This window comes from Macaca fascicularis, chromosome 3, assembly GCF_037993035.2.
Source record: "Macaca fascicularis isolate 582-1 chromosome 3, T2T-MFA8v1.1".
Lineage (NCBI taxonomy): Eukaryota > Metazoa > Chordata > Mammalia > Primates > Cercopithecidae > Macaca > Macaca fascicularis.
In genome coordinates this window covers 11,905,253-11,918,222 of record NC_088377.1, presented here as the reverse complement: position 1 = coordinate 11,918,222, position 12,970 = coordinate 11,905,253, and the positions used below count along the sequence as shown (strand labels likewise).

Below are 12,970 nucleotides of genomic sequence, written 5' to 3'. Positions count from 1 at the left end.
GTGCTTGGGGCAAGCCTCATGGAAAACCCTGGCCAGGGTCAGTCAGGGTTAGGGTGATCTGCCCCTGAAGGAGGGACTCAGATGGCAGGCCCCTGACCGCTGGGCACATCATTCTGTGGTTTCTTCTGTACATGTGTTCCATGGCCTGGACTGGGATAGGGCAAGAGATGCACTTGGGACACAAAATTCAAGGTGGTGCTCTCTCAAGCCCGTGTAAATGCAAGGTCAGCCTTGTACAACAATGGGAGCAAATGTCACCTTAAGTTTTTCATGAGAAGTGCCTAATTTACGTCACCCTGATGTCACCTCTGATGGATCCTCAGGATTGATAAATGAAAACAACTGGTCGGTCAGGAAGAAGGCACAGCAGTGGTTTCTCCCCACCCCTGCGTGTCACCATCATGTTGGGAACAAGTTTGAGCGCCCCTGGCTTAAAGGCGTGTTTCTTTTGGGCTGTCTGGGAACCACCTGAACATCTCTCTCAGCTCTGACGGGAGAAACATGTGGGCAGGAGAGGTCTGGATACCAATGGTGGGGCCATAAAACCACCGAATGCATCCAGAGTCAGAAAAGCAGACCGGGATGGTGGCCAGTGCCCCAGCTTGGTGCCACCCCACAGCATCACCCCCTGTCCATGCGGCCTTGGCAAGGCTTTCACTCTGTAAGGCTAAGCTCCCTCATGTGCCAAACAGATATTCTCAACACCCACCTGTCCCCTCCACGGGCAGACAGACAGTGGGCTCTGCTGCAGGAACCGCCTCCGTTTGGACCCCACCTGCACCCTTCCCAGTAGTATAGCCACAAGCAGGTCACCCAACCTTGGCAGGCCACGCTTCCCCTCCATTAAGTGGGATTAATAACGAGAGCAACTACTCACAGGGTTGTGCCAAAATTTTAATGCAGTAAGGCAAGAAAATGCTTGGAACGGTGCAAGTGCCTTGCACATGGCATATGCTCAATAAATGCTAGCTGTTATTACTATCAATTTTAATGTTCATAAACTCAACCTTCTGCCAAAGAGCACCAAGATCATTTCTACACTGCTACACAATGAGAGAGGCAGATATTTCTTTCTTTTTTTATCTTCATACATGCCCGGTTCCTGGAACAGCGTTGGGGCCATGTTCTTGAGGTTGGTGGAGATAGCTTTCCTGTCCCTAGCCTCCCTTCAGTGGCATTTTCAGAGTTACGTTTTACTTATTGACTTCCTCTGTGTGTCCATTGCTTTATACATATTATCTCAAATCCTCTTGACAACCATGAAAAGTAGGGCTCATTCCCCTTGTTTACAGATGAGAAACTCAGGGCTCTGTGAGGTTTGATAAATGGCTGAAGTTCACACAGGTGGTGGATGCTGGGGACAGGGAGAAACCAACTCCTCAATTCTAAAGCCCACAGGCTTCCTGCTCCCCCACCCCACCCCTGTGCTTAGGCCTGTCTTCCTCCCGGACTCCCTATCAAAGGCAACTCATAGAAGATGACCCTGGTGATAAAGAAAACACGATTCCTCCAGGAGCTGAGTGGAGTTTACACTTCAACATGGACTGAAGCCTCCAGGGGAAGAAATAAAGGTCTGCAGAGAGAAGCTACGTCCTGGTGAGCAGAGACATGACATTTGTTGGTATCTAGGAATTTTTTTATTCAAATTGGGGTGCCCATGGAGGGGTAGGAAAAACAACTAGTGCTTTTAAAATTTCATTTTAATTTCTATTTGGAGGATGTATTTCATAATACACATACTGTAATTATATCAATACAGGAGTACAGCATATAATTTATAAGTAAATAACCATGCATAGATAGTGGGGCATGTGAAACCATATTTACTGATAGGTGGCAAGATCAAGAGTCTGGAAATGGCTGATGTTGAGCATTTCGGCAGTTTCTGCTACACCTAGAGAAAGTTTCCTTGAATTCAGCACATCCTGGGGAGAAGTCCCAATGGATTCCCTAAGCATGTGAATTTTGAATGCTGGCCTCTGTGTGTGTATGTGTGTGTGCATGTGTGTGTGTGTGTGTGTGTGTGTGTGTGTATGTGTGTGTGCATGTGTGTGTGTGTGAGAGAGAGAGACCTTTATTTCTCCTGAGGCCACTTCTGAGCTTTGAATCAGGAGTGATGTGAGCATATATATCCCTGATAGGAATTACAGTTTGGGTTCCAATTTTTATACAAAGATGAAATCTCCCACTTCCAAGGGCTCCTTCCAGAGCTGAAGCCTGGCAGCCTTGACCAAGGCCGTCTCTGAACCCTCTGCATGGATGTGCACATTGGCTGTTGTGTTCGTCCAGATTTTGCCCTAGACGCTCATCAAAACCAACCTGGTTAATTGCAACATTGCCTAAGGAGCCAGGTGCACAGGCACATGGCGGGTGCTTAACCAAGGTGGTGCTGGATTTGGGGTAAGAGAACATCCAAAGGGCAGCAGGGGCCAGTTACTCCTATGGCAACTGCATTTCTAACTCAGCCTAAGGACGTTCTTAAGGACTTGGGCATTCATATACATTGCCCTGCCTAATGAGTTCACAAGGTGAAGGGATTTAACCTGCAAAGGATTGTGGTATCTGAGCAATGCAAAGGGGACTTGAGGAGGATTAGGAGAAGTGTCTGCTAGTTATGTGGATGCTTGAATGGAATCCACCTCATAAATTCAGTGTCTGCAAAACTGTGGGTAACAGGAGCTGAGAAGACCTGGTTTCTCATTCTGACTCAGGCACCAACCAGCTATGGAACCCTGGGCAAGTGAACCTCTCTGGTGTCCTAAGGTAGACAAAGGTCTAAAAATCACTCCAGCCAAATATTTTCCTCTTCCTTTCTAGCAGTTTAAAAATATTTATAATTATAGTTTAAAAAAATAAATATATAATTTTTAGATGCCAACTGAAACGATATAGAACTACATATATATAACTCTCTATATAACTCTATAAAACAGCACATAAAACTTACAAAGCATCATGTAGACCAATGTCTTATAGTTCATATGTCTCATGGTTCATTTATTTTTTAAACAGATTTATTCACATCTGTAATACAATTATTTCTTTGTTTAGAATACAACCTGGAGGGAAGCATATGGGAGACACAGTGTTTTTTAAAAAAAAAAAAATGAAGTAATGATATGGAATGATTGACAGTTGGATAGAATTTTCATTGTCGGCACTTTTACTTCTTTATATGACCCTGCACCTTTCACAGTGCTAATATTTGTTTAAGGTTGCTTAATGTTGTTCCTCTCCTCTAGAACTTCGGAAGTAAAAGCCATTCTGATCTTTAGAAACAGTAGAATCAATAACAATAAATAATAATAAAATAGCAGCCTGAGTTTCTGTTCCTACCTGTCGATGCCTAAATGATTTCATTTTCACCCATTTACCCATTCATTACATGAAAGGGGCTGGGATAAGAGAGAACACTCCTGAAGGGGAGAACTACTTTTTCTCCTTCTTTTAGTTTCTCCCCACTCTTGCATGGGTTTTATACACATATGTGGTTTCAGATTTTATGAATTCTATGCTTTCAAAGTGGGTGAATGTCAAGTTCAGCTGTGACTGTTAGTGAGCTGGATGAAGCTGCCCAGATGCAACCTGCAGATGGTATGGAATGAGGGGCTCGGTGCACAGAGTTCAAAGGGCAAACAGAAGCTGTGTAAGAAAATGCAGCAAACTGTGGTTGGTGTTAAAACTGCTCCTGGAAAAAATGGTACTGAAACCAATGTATCTTAGTTAACCTAAATTATCTTTTGCACATTCTGGGGGCATTAATAAGAAACAAACCTTAATAGCTATATATATTACAAAATTTTGCACAGAAAAAGGGAAAGTGCTTCTCTCTTGAGCAATGAGTGCCACTCTGACATTTTTAGTCTTCCTTAAAAAACTTACCCATGATGGGCCAGGCGCAGTGGCTCACACCTGTAATCCCAGCACTTTGGGAGGCCGAGGCAGGCGGATCACAAGGTCAGGAGATTGAGACCATCCTGGCTAACATGGTGAAACCCCATGTCTACTAAAAATACAAAATTGGCCGGGCATGGTGGCACGTGCCTGTAATCCCAGCTACTCAGGAGGCTGAGGCAGGAGAATGGCTGAACCCGGGAGGTGGAGATTGCAGTGAGCTGAGGTAGGGCCACTGCACTCCAGCCTGGTGACAGAGTTAGACTCCATCTAAAACAAAAACAAAAACAAAACCCAACAACAAAAACTCACTCACGATGGAATGTGACTATGGAATACCCAGCGGTGTGTTCAGAGTTCTGACTTCTGTTTGCTCTTTTTAACATACCCCCCATCTGGCAAGCTAACTGCTGCAAGATTTTTTGGGTCTTTCTTTAGGATCTACTAACAATGAAAAACATATATATGAAAACCTACACATTTTCTTTCAGAAGTATATGAGAGCTGATGAAGACCAATGTACCTCCCAAGGAGAGGAGATGACAGAGGCTGTTCTGTGGTGTTGCTCTCAGGCTATATTTGATTTATTGCTCAAATCTTATTATTCCATTCTCCATCCAAGACTAGCAAAGTTTCTTTTGAGAAGTCACAGTCTCTACAGAGGGTATTCGAATGCCCAGGAGCAAAAGTTGGATGTTGGCAAAGAAAGTAAAAGTAGAATCTTTGCTACATGTTGGAGCTGCATAGTTCTCTTTCCCAATGGACATGTTTCAAGACTGAACACGTTGAGTATTTGATTTAGAATCAATTTAACATGAACTTCGCATTTACGCAAAGCAGCATCAGTCTTGAAATCAGCAGAGCCATCGAGCAAGCCCAACTAGCAAACAGATTTCTATTTGTGATGACTTTTTCCATTTGGGGCCCCAAAAATGTCTTGGGGAACTCACTGCTTAAAAAGAAGTCCATCAAAACACAGACACATATGGACCATGGAATGGGAGGGCAGTGCTGCATACAAAATCAACAATTCTCTAAATGAACACCGACCTTGCAGAAAAACAAAATGAAAGCAAAACAAAAAGAAATTTCTAATTTCAAGAGAAAAACTGAATAACGACTTTCTTTTCATTTATCCTTTCTTTTTTTTTCTTTTTTTTTTTTTAATGAACCAATGACTTTCTCAGGCAGAAAGATTTGCATCCATGCAGAGGAAATAGACAGGGCCAGTAATTACAAAGCAAAAAGCATCTGTAACTTGCAGAAAGCCAACGTATGAATAAGTGTTTCTAGCCAGATAGAGGGCAATTATCTGGTTATCTGTTTTTCATATTTCTATCGGAGATAAAATCATCTTTAGGGAAATTTGTGGAGGGCCATTTGAAAGAAAGTTTCCCTCTTTTGTAGAAAAGAATTCTCTTAAAAATTAAAACAAGTTTGGGAGGCTGGGTGATGGAGTTTTGAGAATTTAAAAGAGTGAGGAAGATGGGGGGGGGGGGCGGCGCTGGGAAGCAACTATTTCCAGCTGCGAGAAATCTAGCACCCTCACAGCAAGGTGCGGTGGCTCTGATGCAAGCAACATTCCCATAGATACAGGCTGCCTGGTTTTCTGTTGCTCATTCTAAGGTGAAGAGAGGCTCAAGTCTGATTTGGGACTTTGACACTGAAAAAAGGTGTGAACTTCGATCCATTTAACCAGCCCCCTGCCCCACCTCATCCCTTCTCCTATCCAGTTTGCTTTCAGTGGGTCAAGAATAAATATTCACCCTTGGCATCCATCTGCAAATTCCAAGAGGGACTGAAGGAAGAACTTAAAGTTCCTCTGCATGCGTTTCCAAAGCCCAGCTGGCACAGAAAACAAATGATACAAAATATGGCGGAGAAAGCACAGCCTATCTTTGTCACCAGGTCTGGCAGATACGGCTCTGGGCTCACAAGACATCTGCTCCCAGCCACCTTCCTCTCTGCTTCCCTCCACTCTCCAGGCTGGAAAGTGACAATTCCATTGTCCTCAGTTCCCTCCAGCCAGAGGCTTGTGACCTCGTTGTGGCCTAAGCAATATATCAGCAAAAGTTAGCAGAGAAGGGCTTCCCTTCCTGAATAACAATACCAGGCCCCACAAAAAGGAGTTGAGGCCTCCCATGTCCTTTCTGCCTGGACAGATCAGAGGTGCAGGCCATCGCTCCCTGGCCTCAGCATGGTGGGCCCAAAACATAGGAGTGTCCTGCACCCCACTGTATCAGCCTGGACTGCTCACTTCAGAACTCCTGTGCACCACACAGACCAGTGCCCGTCTGCTCAAGCCACCGTGCTCAGCTTTTCCCTGTGGGCAGTCAAACATAATTTTCATGGGTAAACCTGAGCAAGAGCTTTACTCTCTTTCTGTCATTGCAATAAAATACATCATTTCTGTCATGTTTCAGATTTAGTGTTTATTCCTCCACCTTGGCTCCTTTCTGGCATCATTACTCAGTGTCATTGCAAGATGGGGGAGGGAGAGAAAGAGAGAGATTCAGAGAGCCAAGAGAGCACAGGACGTGTCTCCCCAGCAAAGAGTGAAGCCTGTGCAAGAGAGAGGAGTGTGTCTGAGCTTATTCTCCCAGCATGTTGAAGACGACAGGAGGTTTTGAGCCCTGTTTTGTGTTCAGGAGCCAGCCTGTGGTCTCTTAAAGCACTCCCTGATTGTGTTCATGGTCAGCAAAGATCTCAAAGGAAATGCTCCCTTTTTACCCCTCCAGGACATCCTAGTTATTATATTTTTTGAGGAGGAAAAGGCCAAAAAAGACATAACTCTTCGGCTTGGCTGGAGGCTTAGCGAAAAGGCTAAAGAAGGGGACTAGTGGCATCTGACGGGGAGGAGCAGAGCAGGCCGAGAAACAAGAGTTGCAGAAAAAGTGTTTTGTACATTGTAATGTCTATTCAGGCACCAGAGTAGCTTCTGAAGATTTCTTGAAAAATGGGAGTTGGAGAAAACAATTGCAAAAATGAGGGAAAGTATCTTGTATGTGTGAAATGATAGGAGAACTATTTTCAAACAAAAAATAAAATATTTTTAAGTGGCTTTGTGTTGTTAAGAAGATTTGTGATGTGTTTTATGGTACCTCTTTCCGATGCATGTAAAGATTTCCAACAGGAACTTGGTAATTTGGATGCAAGCTTGTCTAGAATATTATTAGCCCATTTTGCAGAACTCAAATGAGACACAAAGACATCTATTGACTCATCTAGGTCACTAGGAAGTTACCTGAGAAACTGAAAATTTGCTTGAGTTTCCTGTGTGGGCCTCCTCCGCTGCCTCCAACAAGACAAGCCATCAAAGCTACTTTCATGTCTGGGCTTTGACAAAGAACATGATCAAAAGTGTCCCCAAGGAGCAGGGGAAACGGGAGTCTCTCAGAGGCCCAGAGAACCTGCTCATAGTTACACAGGAAAAATGGCTTTTTCCTTAAGGATAGCCTTGGAGAAAATAAAGCTACACCAGCAGTCTCAATGAAGAGACACATCTCTGTTGTCCTTGTGTGTTCAGACCAAAGACTTTAGCATGACATCGTGCCCCAAGTAGCCTCCGTATTTAAAATCAAAACTTGTTAAGTTGAATTTCCTAAAGGGCTCTTGCTCTTTTTCCACAAGGAAGGAAGGCTGACCTGCTGTTGAAAAGCCCTTAGGGTGAGTTACCCACCACCATCCATGCCCATGTGGGATCCTGCGGCTCTAACTTTGCCCAGGCTGTACTCTCAGCCTAGATCACTCTTCCTTCTTTTCTTTGTTCGCACCTTCCCCTCCTCCAACTCCTGTGCCCCTCTCTCCAGCGAGCCTCCCGTAATGTCCTCCAGGGCATTGTGACCTCTTCCTCCCCAGAGCAGACAGGGGTTGACTGGCTGCCATCTTAGATAACTGAACATTGATAGCCACCGTTCAGATTTATTGCTTGCTTTATATGGCTGGGCAAAGCACCTTACACAGATTAATTTGGTCCACACAGCTACCTTAATAACAGGTACTATTGCTACCCTTACTCTGCAGATGAGGAAACTGAGGCTCAAGAGAGAAACTCTATATGCTATTTGATGAAAGTCAGAAAAAAGTAAAGAAAGAAAAGGCCATCATTGTGTCATCTGAGTACATTCCCTGCACGGACCTCCTGCCATTGCTTTCTCTAATATCAGGTGCTCTTATTCCTCCAGACTCTTCCCCCTAGGCCTTGGGCTCCTTATTACAGTCTGTGTGTGCACAACAGCCGTGCAGCCCTCCTTTGTCCCAGCATCTCACCAGGCTTGATTTCTCAGTAAAGGGCTACATCTTTTCTGAGCACACCTTTCGGATCTATTTTGAGAGAATGTAGGAACGTCTCAGCTACTCATTTGCTTTCAAAAGCTCAAAAAAGCTCCTTGCCATTCGGAATCAGGTCAGCTGCTGCTTCCAAAGGTGCTTCTGCTACGGGTTGCTCCGTGCCCCTGTACTTGGTGTGTGAGCAGCTGTGGGGCCTCCTACAGACCCCTAAACCCCACTAGTAAAGTGAGTCTGAAGTACAAAGACAATCCTCCTGAAGAAAGCAGAGCCAAGAGATGGTTTCTTCGGGGGAACCGCCATTTGCTCTTTTAACACTTAAACATTTCAAAATTACTTGTCATTTTCTAAAGCTTCTTAGCGTGCAAAAAGTCTAAATGGCAAAGGCATGATTGTGAGTTTAGATAGTTTTATCACACCTTTTTTTTTTTTTCATAGTTTCAAAATGTGTGGGCAGTTTCAGATGTGAAACTCCACCTCACAAATGAGGAACCAGAGTCTGATTCTTCAACATCCAGGAGGGCAGCCAGGATGCCCCATCCCACAGTTTCCTTGTGGGCCAGGGTGAGTCAGATTTGCTAAGACCCACTGTTAGGGACTGCACTATGTCTCCCCAGAATTAATATATTGAAGTCCTAACCCCAAAGTGCTCATAATTTGACTCTATTTGGACATAGGGTTTTACAATGATGTCATTAGGCTAGCCCCAATACAATGCAATTGGTATCTTTATAAGAAGAGATTAGGATACAGCACACACAGAGGGATAACCATGTGATGAAACAGGGAGAAGGCAGCTTTCTGCAAAACCAAGGAGAGAGGCCTCACCAGAAACCAGCCTTGCCCACACCTTGATCTCAGACCTCCAGCCTCCCTCCAGAACGGTGCGAAAATAAATTTCTGTGGCTTAAGCCTGAACTCTTAAGATCTTCAGATCTTAAGAGTTCAGGCAAGCCAGAAGAAGTGTCTTAATAAATATTCTTCTGAAAAGAGCGGCAAGCTGATGCTTAGAGAAGAACATACTTTATATATGCAGCTTTGTACTCGGCAATTCCCTTTGAAAGACTGCTTCAGGGGGTAAACTTGAACCACTGAGAAGACGAGCAGGGAGTCGGTCTCGCTGAGATTTTTACCTGTGGTTCTAGGAACGCAGAGGCATGTGAGTGTTCAGGCTTTGCATAGACCACTAAGCCACTTCTAAGAACAAGGCTACCTGAGCCATTTTGCAAAAATATGTACATGCTGAGGCTTTTCCTCTCCACACCTACCTCAACTCTTTCTGCCGACACACTGCACTTTTCAAGGGAACCTAAGTTTGGGTTCAGCAAGCATTTTACATGGCACGCCATGTGTGATAATTCCAGGAAATTTCAATCGCATCTTGTCTTCTTTCCTAAGCAAATTCGGTGGGAACCTGGTGTGGTGTGATAGAAAAAGCCCCGAGTTTTCTGTGGTAGACCACATCAATTTCATGTGCCAGCCTCTTAGACTCCGGCTTGCCTCTCTCAAGGAAGGGAACAATGGTTTGCTTGGGTTCACTCCTCTCTTTCCCCCCATTTCCACATGGGTATCTGGCTGAAAATGAGTTACAGGTTTCCTTCTGTGAGAATTGCATGGGCTGATAAAGTACCATCCCGGGAAGAAAACAAAGATGCCGTCTTCCCTTTCGGCTCCCAGTTGCCGTTGGGGAGGGAACACACGTTGTAAATTATAGGCAGCCAGAAGTGACCGCATTGACCACTGCGAGTGGCCCAGCTATGGCAACAGGCTGAGAACTCTGGGGGAGAGCCATTTGTTGGCAGGGATGGTGGTTCTTCTAGCATCAGGCTCTAAGACGATGACCAAACGGTACCAAAAGAAATGATATTTTGCCACCTCTCTGGCTCCGGTGAATGATGTGGACAGCTAACCTGGACAATTTAAACCTTTCTGTTGATGGATCACTTGGATGAAATTAACCAGGAAATTGCCAAGATTTCACCCGGCCCTCTGATAGCAAATCTCAATATTATATTATCAAATTAGAGATTCTAAAGAACCCTGAGTTCCTTTCACTGAAAGGAAGGAGTGGAAAAACCTTTCCAGATTAGCCCTTTTGAGTCTTGGTGTGAGCTCAGGCCCTCCCTACACTGCCCCCGTGAAAAATAACCGACCTTCGTTCCTAATCAAGGGCAGGTCAGCGGAGTGTCCACTGGGCATAGGAGCCCTGGGCTTGTCTGGGAGACAGCGGCACTCCTGCTATTTCCTGATGTCTGCACGGGTCACCGTGTCCCTCACCATCTTTGCTGTTGGCCAGTAAGGAGAGCCCAGGGGCCAGCACTGCACACTGAAATCCAACCTATTGCTCAATGGAATGCTTAAAAATTTCCTGAATCTGCCTTCCTGAGTTGATAAAATAGGAAACAATACACGTTCCGAGGGGGTATTGAAAGTGGAGTAAAGTCAGGAAGATCTTTCTTTCTGTTATTCAACAAATATTGCTTCCTCTGCTTGTTAGCAGCCCAGAGGAAATGCAGCCAGGGAGCCGTTTGCAGCTCTTTACCAGTGGCCGGTGTGTCTGTGTTACCAACCGAACGACGCTGCAAGACTAGTGACTAATGCATGTCTGCATGATTCAACTTCACTAAAATTCCCTCTGCTGCCAGTAAAGAAGCACTTGAAAACTCTTTAATTTGAAACTTGAGCTGGTTAATGACTTGCTTTCTTCTCTTTCCCTTTAACTTCTCTCTTGCCATCCCCAACACACACACACACACACACACACACCCTCTCTCTCTCTCTCTCGTCAAGTTTTTTAATATCAGGGACCCGGAAACATAGAGCCCTGTGCATTCACAATAGCATTTGCTGTGATAAAGTGACTGGCAAGCCCTCTGCATTCCCCTGCTCACTTAGCTGTATGAATAAATAATGAGTCACAGATACTATTTGGGTGCTCAAGAGAGTCTGTAGCCAGAAAATTAATTATTCTCCTATCCCAGCCCACTCCATCTCGGCTTTGCCAAACCATCAAGAAACACTTTGCAGGCACTGGTCAGAGTGCGTGCCCCGACGCACACGGCAATGCCTTTGTGACATTTTATGTTATTATTTTTGTTTGTTTAAGCACAGCCCTCTTTTACCACGAAAGATACACAAGACACACAGGCACACACACACTCACACACTCACAGCTCAACCACAGCTTTGTGCATTTCAAGAGGCTGGTTTCAAAAATGGAGACAGGTTTTCCACCCTGGCTGTTCCTATTCAGAAGCCTGTAATCTAACGACTTCAGCTGTGAGAATGCTTAACTTGGGAACCTTCTTCATTGCCGTTTTCCAGAGAGACCTCGGTATGCCACAGTCTGCTTCCTTTCTCTCTGGAAAGATGCTGGCCGTCTGTTTGCATTGAGGCGACAAGGAAAAACACAGCACAGCCCCGTGCTGGTGATTTTCACCTAAGCAAGTCTGTCAGGCTCCTGTACTCTCTGCCTTGTAGAGACAGCTGCCTTGCCACTTTGGCCCTGAAGTCCCCAGGCTGGTGCAAGGCTATCTGAGAGCCTCCACCTCCTGCCCCACACTGGCACCAGCCCTCCTGGCTGGCTCTGTGCATGTGCCTGCTAAGCCCCAGGGCAGGCTGCATTCTGGGCCACACAGCATGCCGAGTTCAGGATAACTCAGACACAGTCATTCTGGGCAAGGGACAGCAAAATAAAACCCAGGGAGCTTCGTGCAAGCTTCGTAATCTCTAAGCCTTTAAACAAGACCAGCACAACTTACTCACACTTGACAAAGTTCTCACGCACCGACTGAACACTCCAACAGCATAACTAAGTATTTATTAAAACATTTCTGAAGAGCTTCCATCTGATGAGTAAGTAATCCAATAGCCTTGTAATCATATGCCTCAGTTTGAATTCCTCCCACAAACCAGACAGGGACCCGGCAGGCACCGAGGTATCTCTGCACCGAGGTGAAGCAGGCTGCCATTTCATTACAGGCAAAGCTGAGCAAAAGGAGGTATTACAAGACCAGCATGTACTCACCTCTCATGAAGCACTGTGGGTATGAAGGAAATGACTCAAATATGCTGTCTGAAGCCATCGCTTCCTCCTGAAAATGCACCCTCTTCTGAAGGCGGGGGACTCAATGATTTCTTTTACCTTCGGAGCGAAAACCAAGACAGGTCACTGTTTCACCCTCACCCTTCTAGCCCTACATTTCTCTTTCTTTTCCCCCCTGCTGGATACCTCTGGGACTCCCCAAGCCCTATTAAAAAATGCACCTTTGTAAAAACAAATATTCAAATTGTTAAAGATTAAAAAAAAAAAAAAAAAAAGCCAGCGCCGCCTTGGCTGTGGGTTGGTGATGCTTACCACGCTGCGAAACCCTGTGGTTTGCATTCAGTGTGATTCGTCCTGCCTGCTGACCACTGTGCTGGGTTCAGACTTCTGACACTGCCAGGCTACCCAACTTGTGGTTCTGTGGTTGTTTATGAGGCCCAAAGAAGTTTTCACACAACCCAAATTACAAATTTAACTGTTCCCCTTTCCACAGTCCATCTCAATTGGTTCTTGCCGATCACGTGACTTCAGTGATGTCAATTTTTTTTTTTTCCTTTCTGAGCAATGCCCTTCCTTCCCTCCACCTGCCCTCCCCCAGGCTGTGCAAGAAAATAGCCGAGTAGACTTTGCAAGAGGGGGGATGTAGAAAAAAGTGACTCAGTCACTTATTATATCTCAATGGTCTTTGCTGATTTAGTACAACTCGGCTCCTGTTGTTATTTGTGGTTTTTGGAACTACTGATT

The 12,970-nt window shown here is 45.1% G+C and overlaps 1 protein-coding gene across 4 annotated transcripts in view; it reads right to left on the bottom strand.

Moving 5' to 3' along the window:
- Positions 1-12,679, bottom strand: part of RUNX1 (RUNX family transcription factor 1) — a 262,267-nt gene extending 249,588 nt beyond the window's left edge. For all 4 annotated transcript variants that reach the window (XM_005548734.5, XM_005548745.5, XM_005548743.5 and 1 more), the window contains exons 1-2: positions 12,539-12,679; positions 12,209-12,325 (exon numbers count right to left, since the gene is read on the bottom strand). In XM_005548734.5, the coding sequence (XP_005548791.1) occupies positions 12,209-12,266 (58 nt within the window). In that variant the 5' untranslated portion in view covers positions 12,267-12,325; positions 12,539-12,679. The remainder of the gene's footprint in view (positions 1-12,208; positions 12,326-12,538) is intronic.
- Positions 12,680-12,970: the final 291 nt, after the last annotated feature.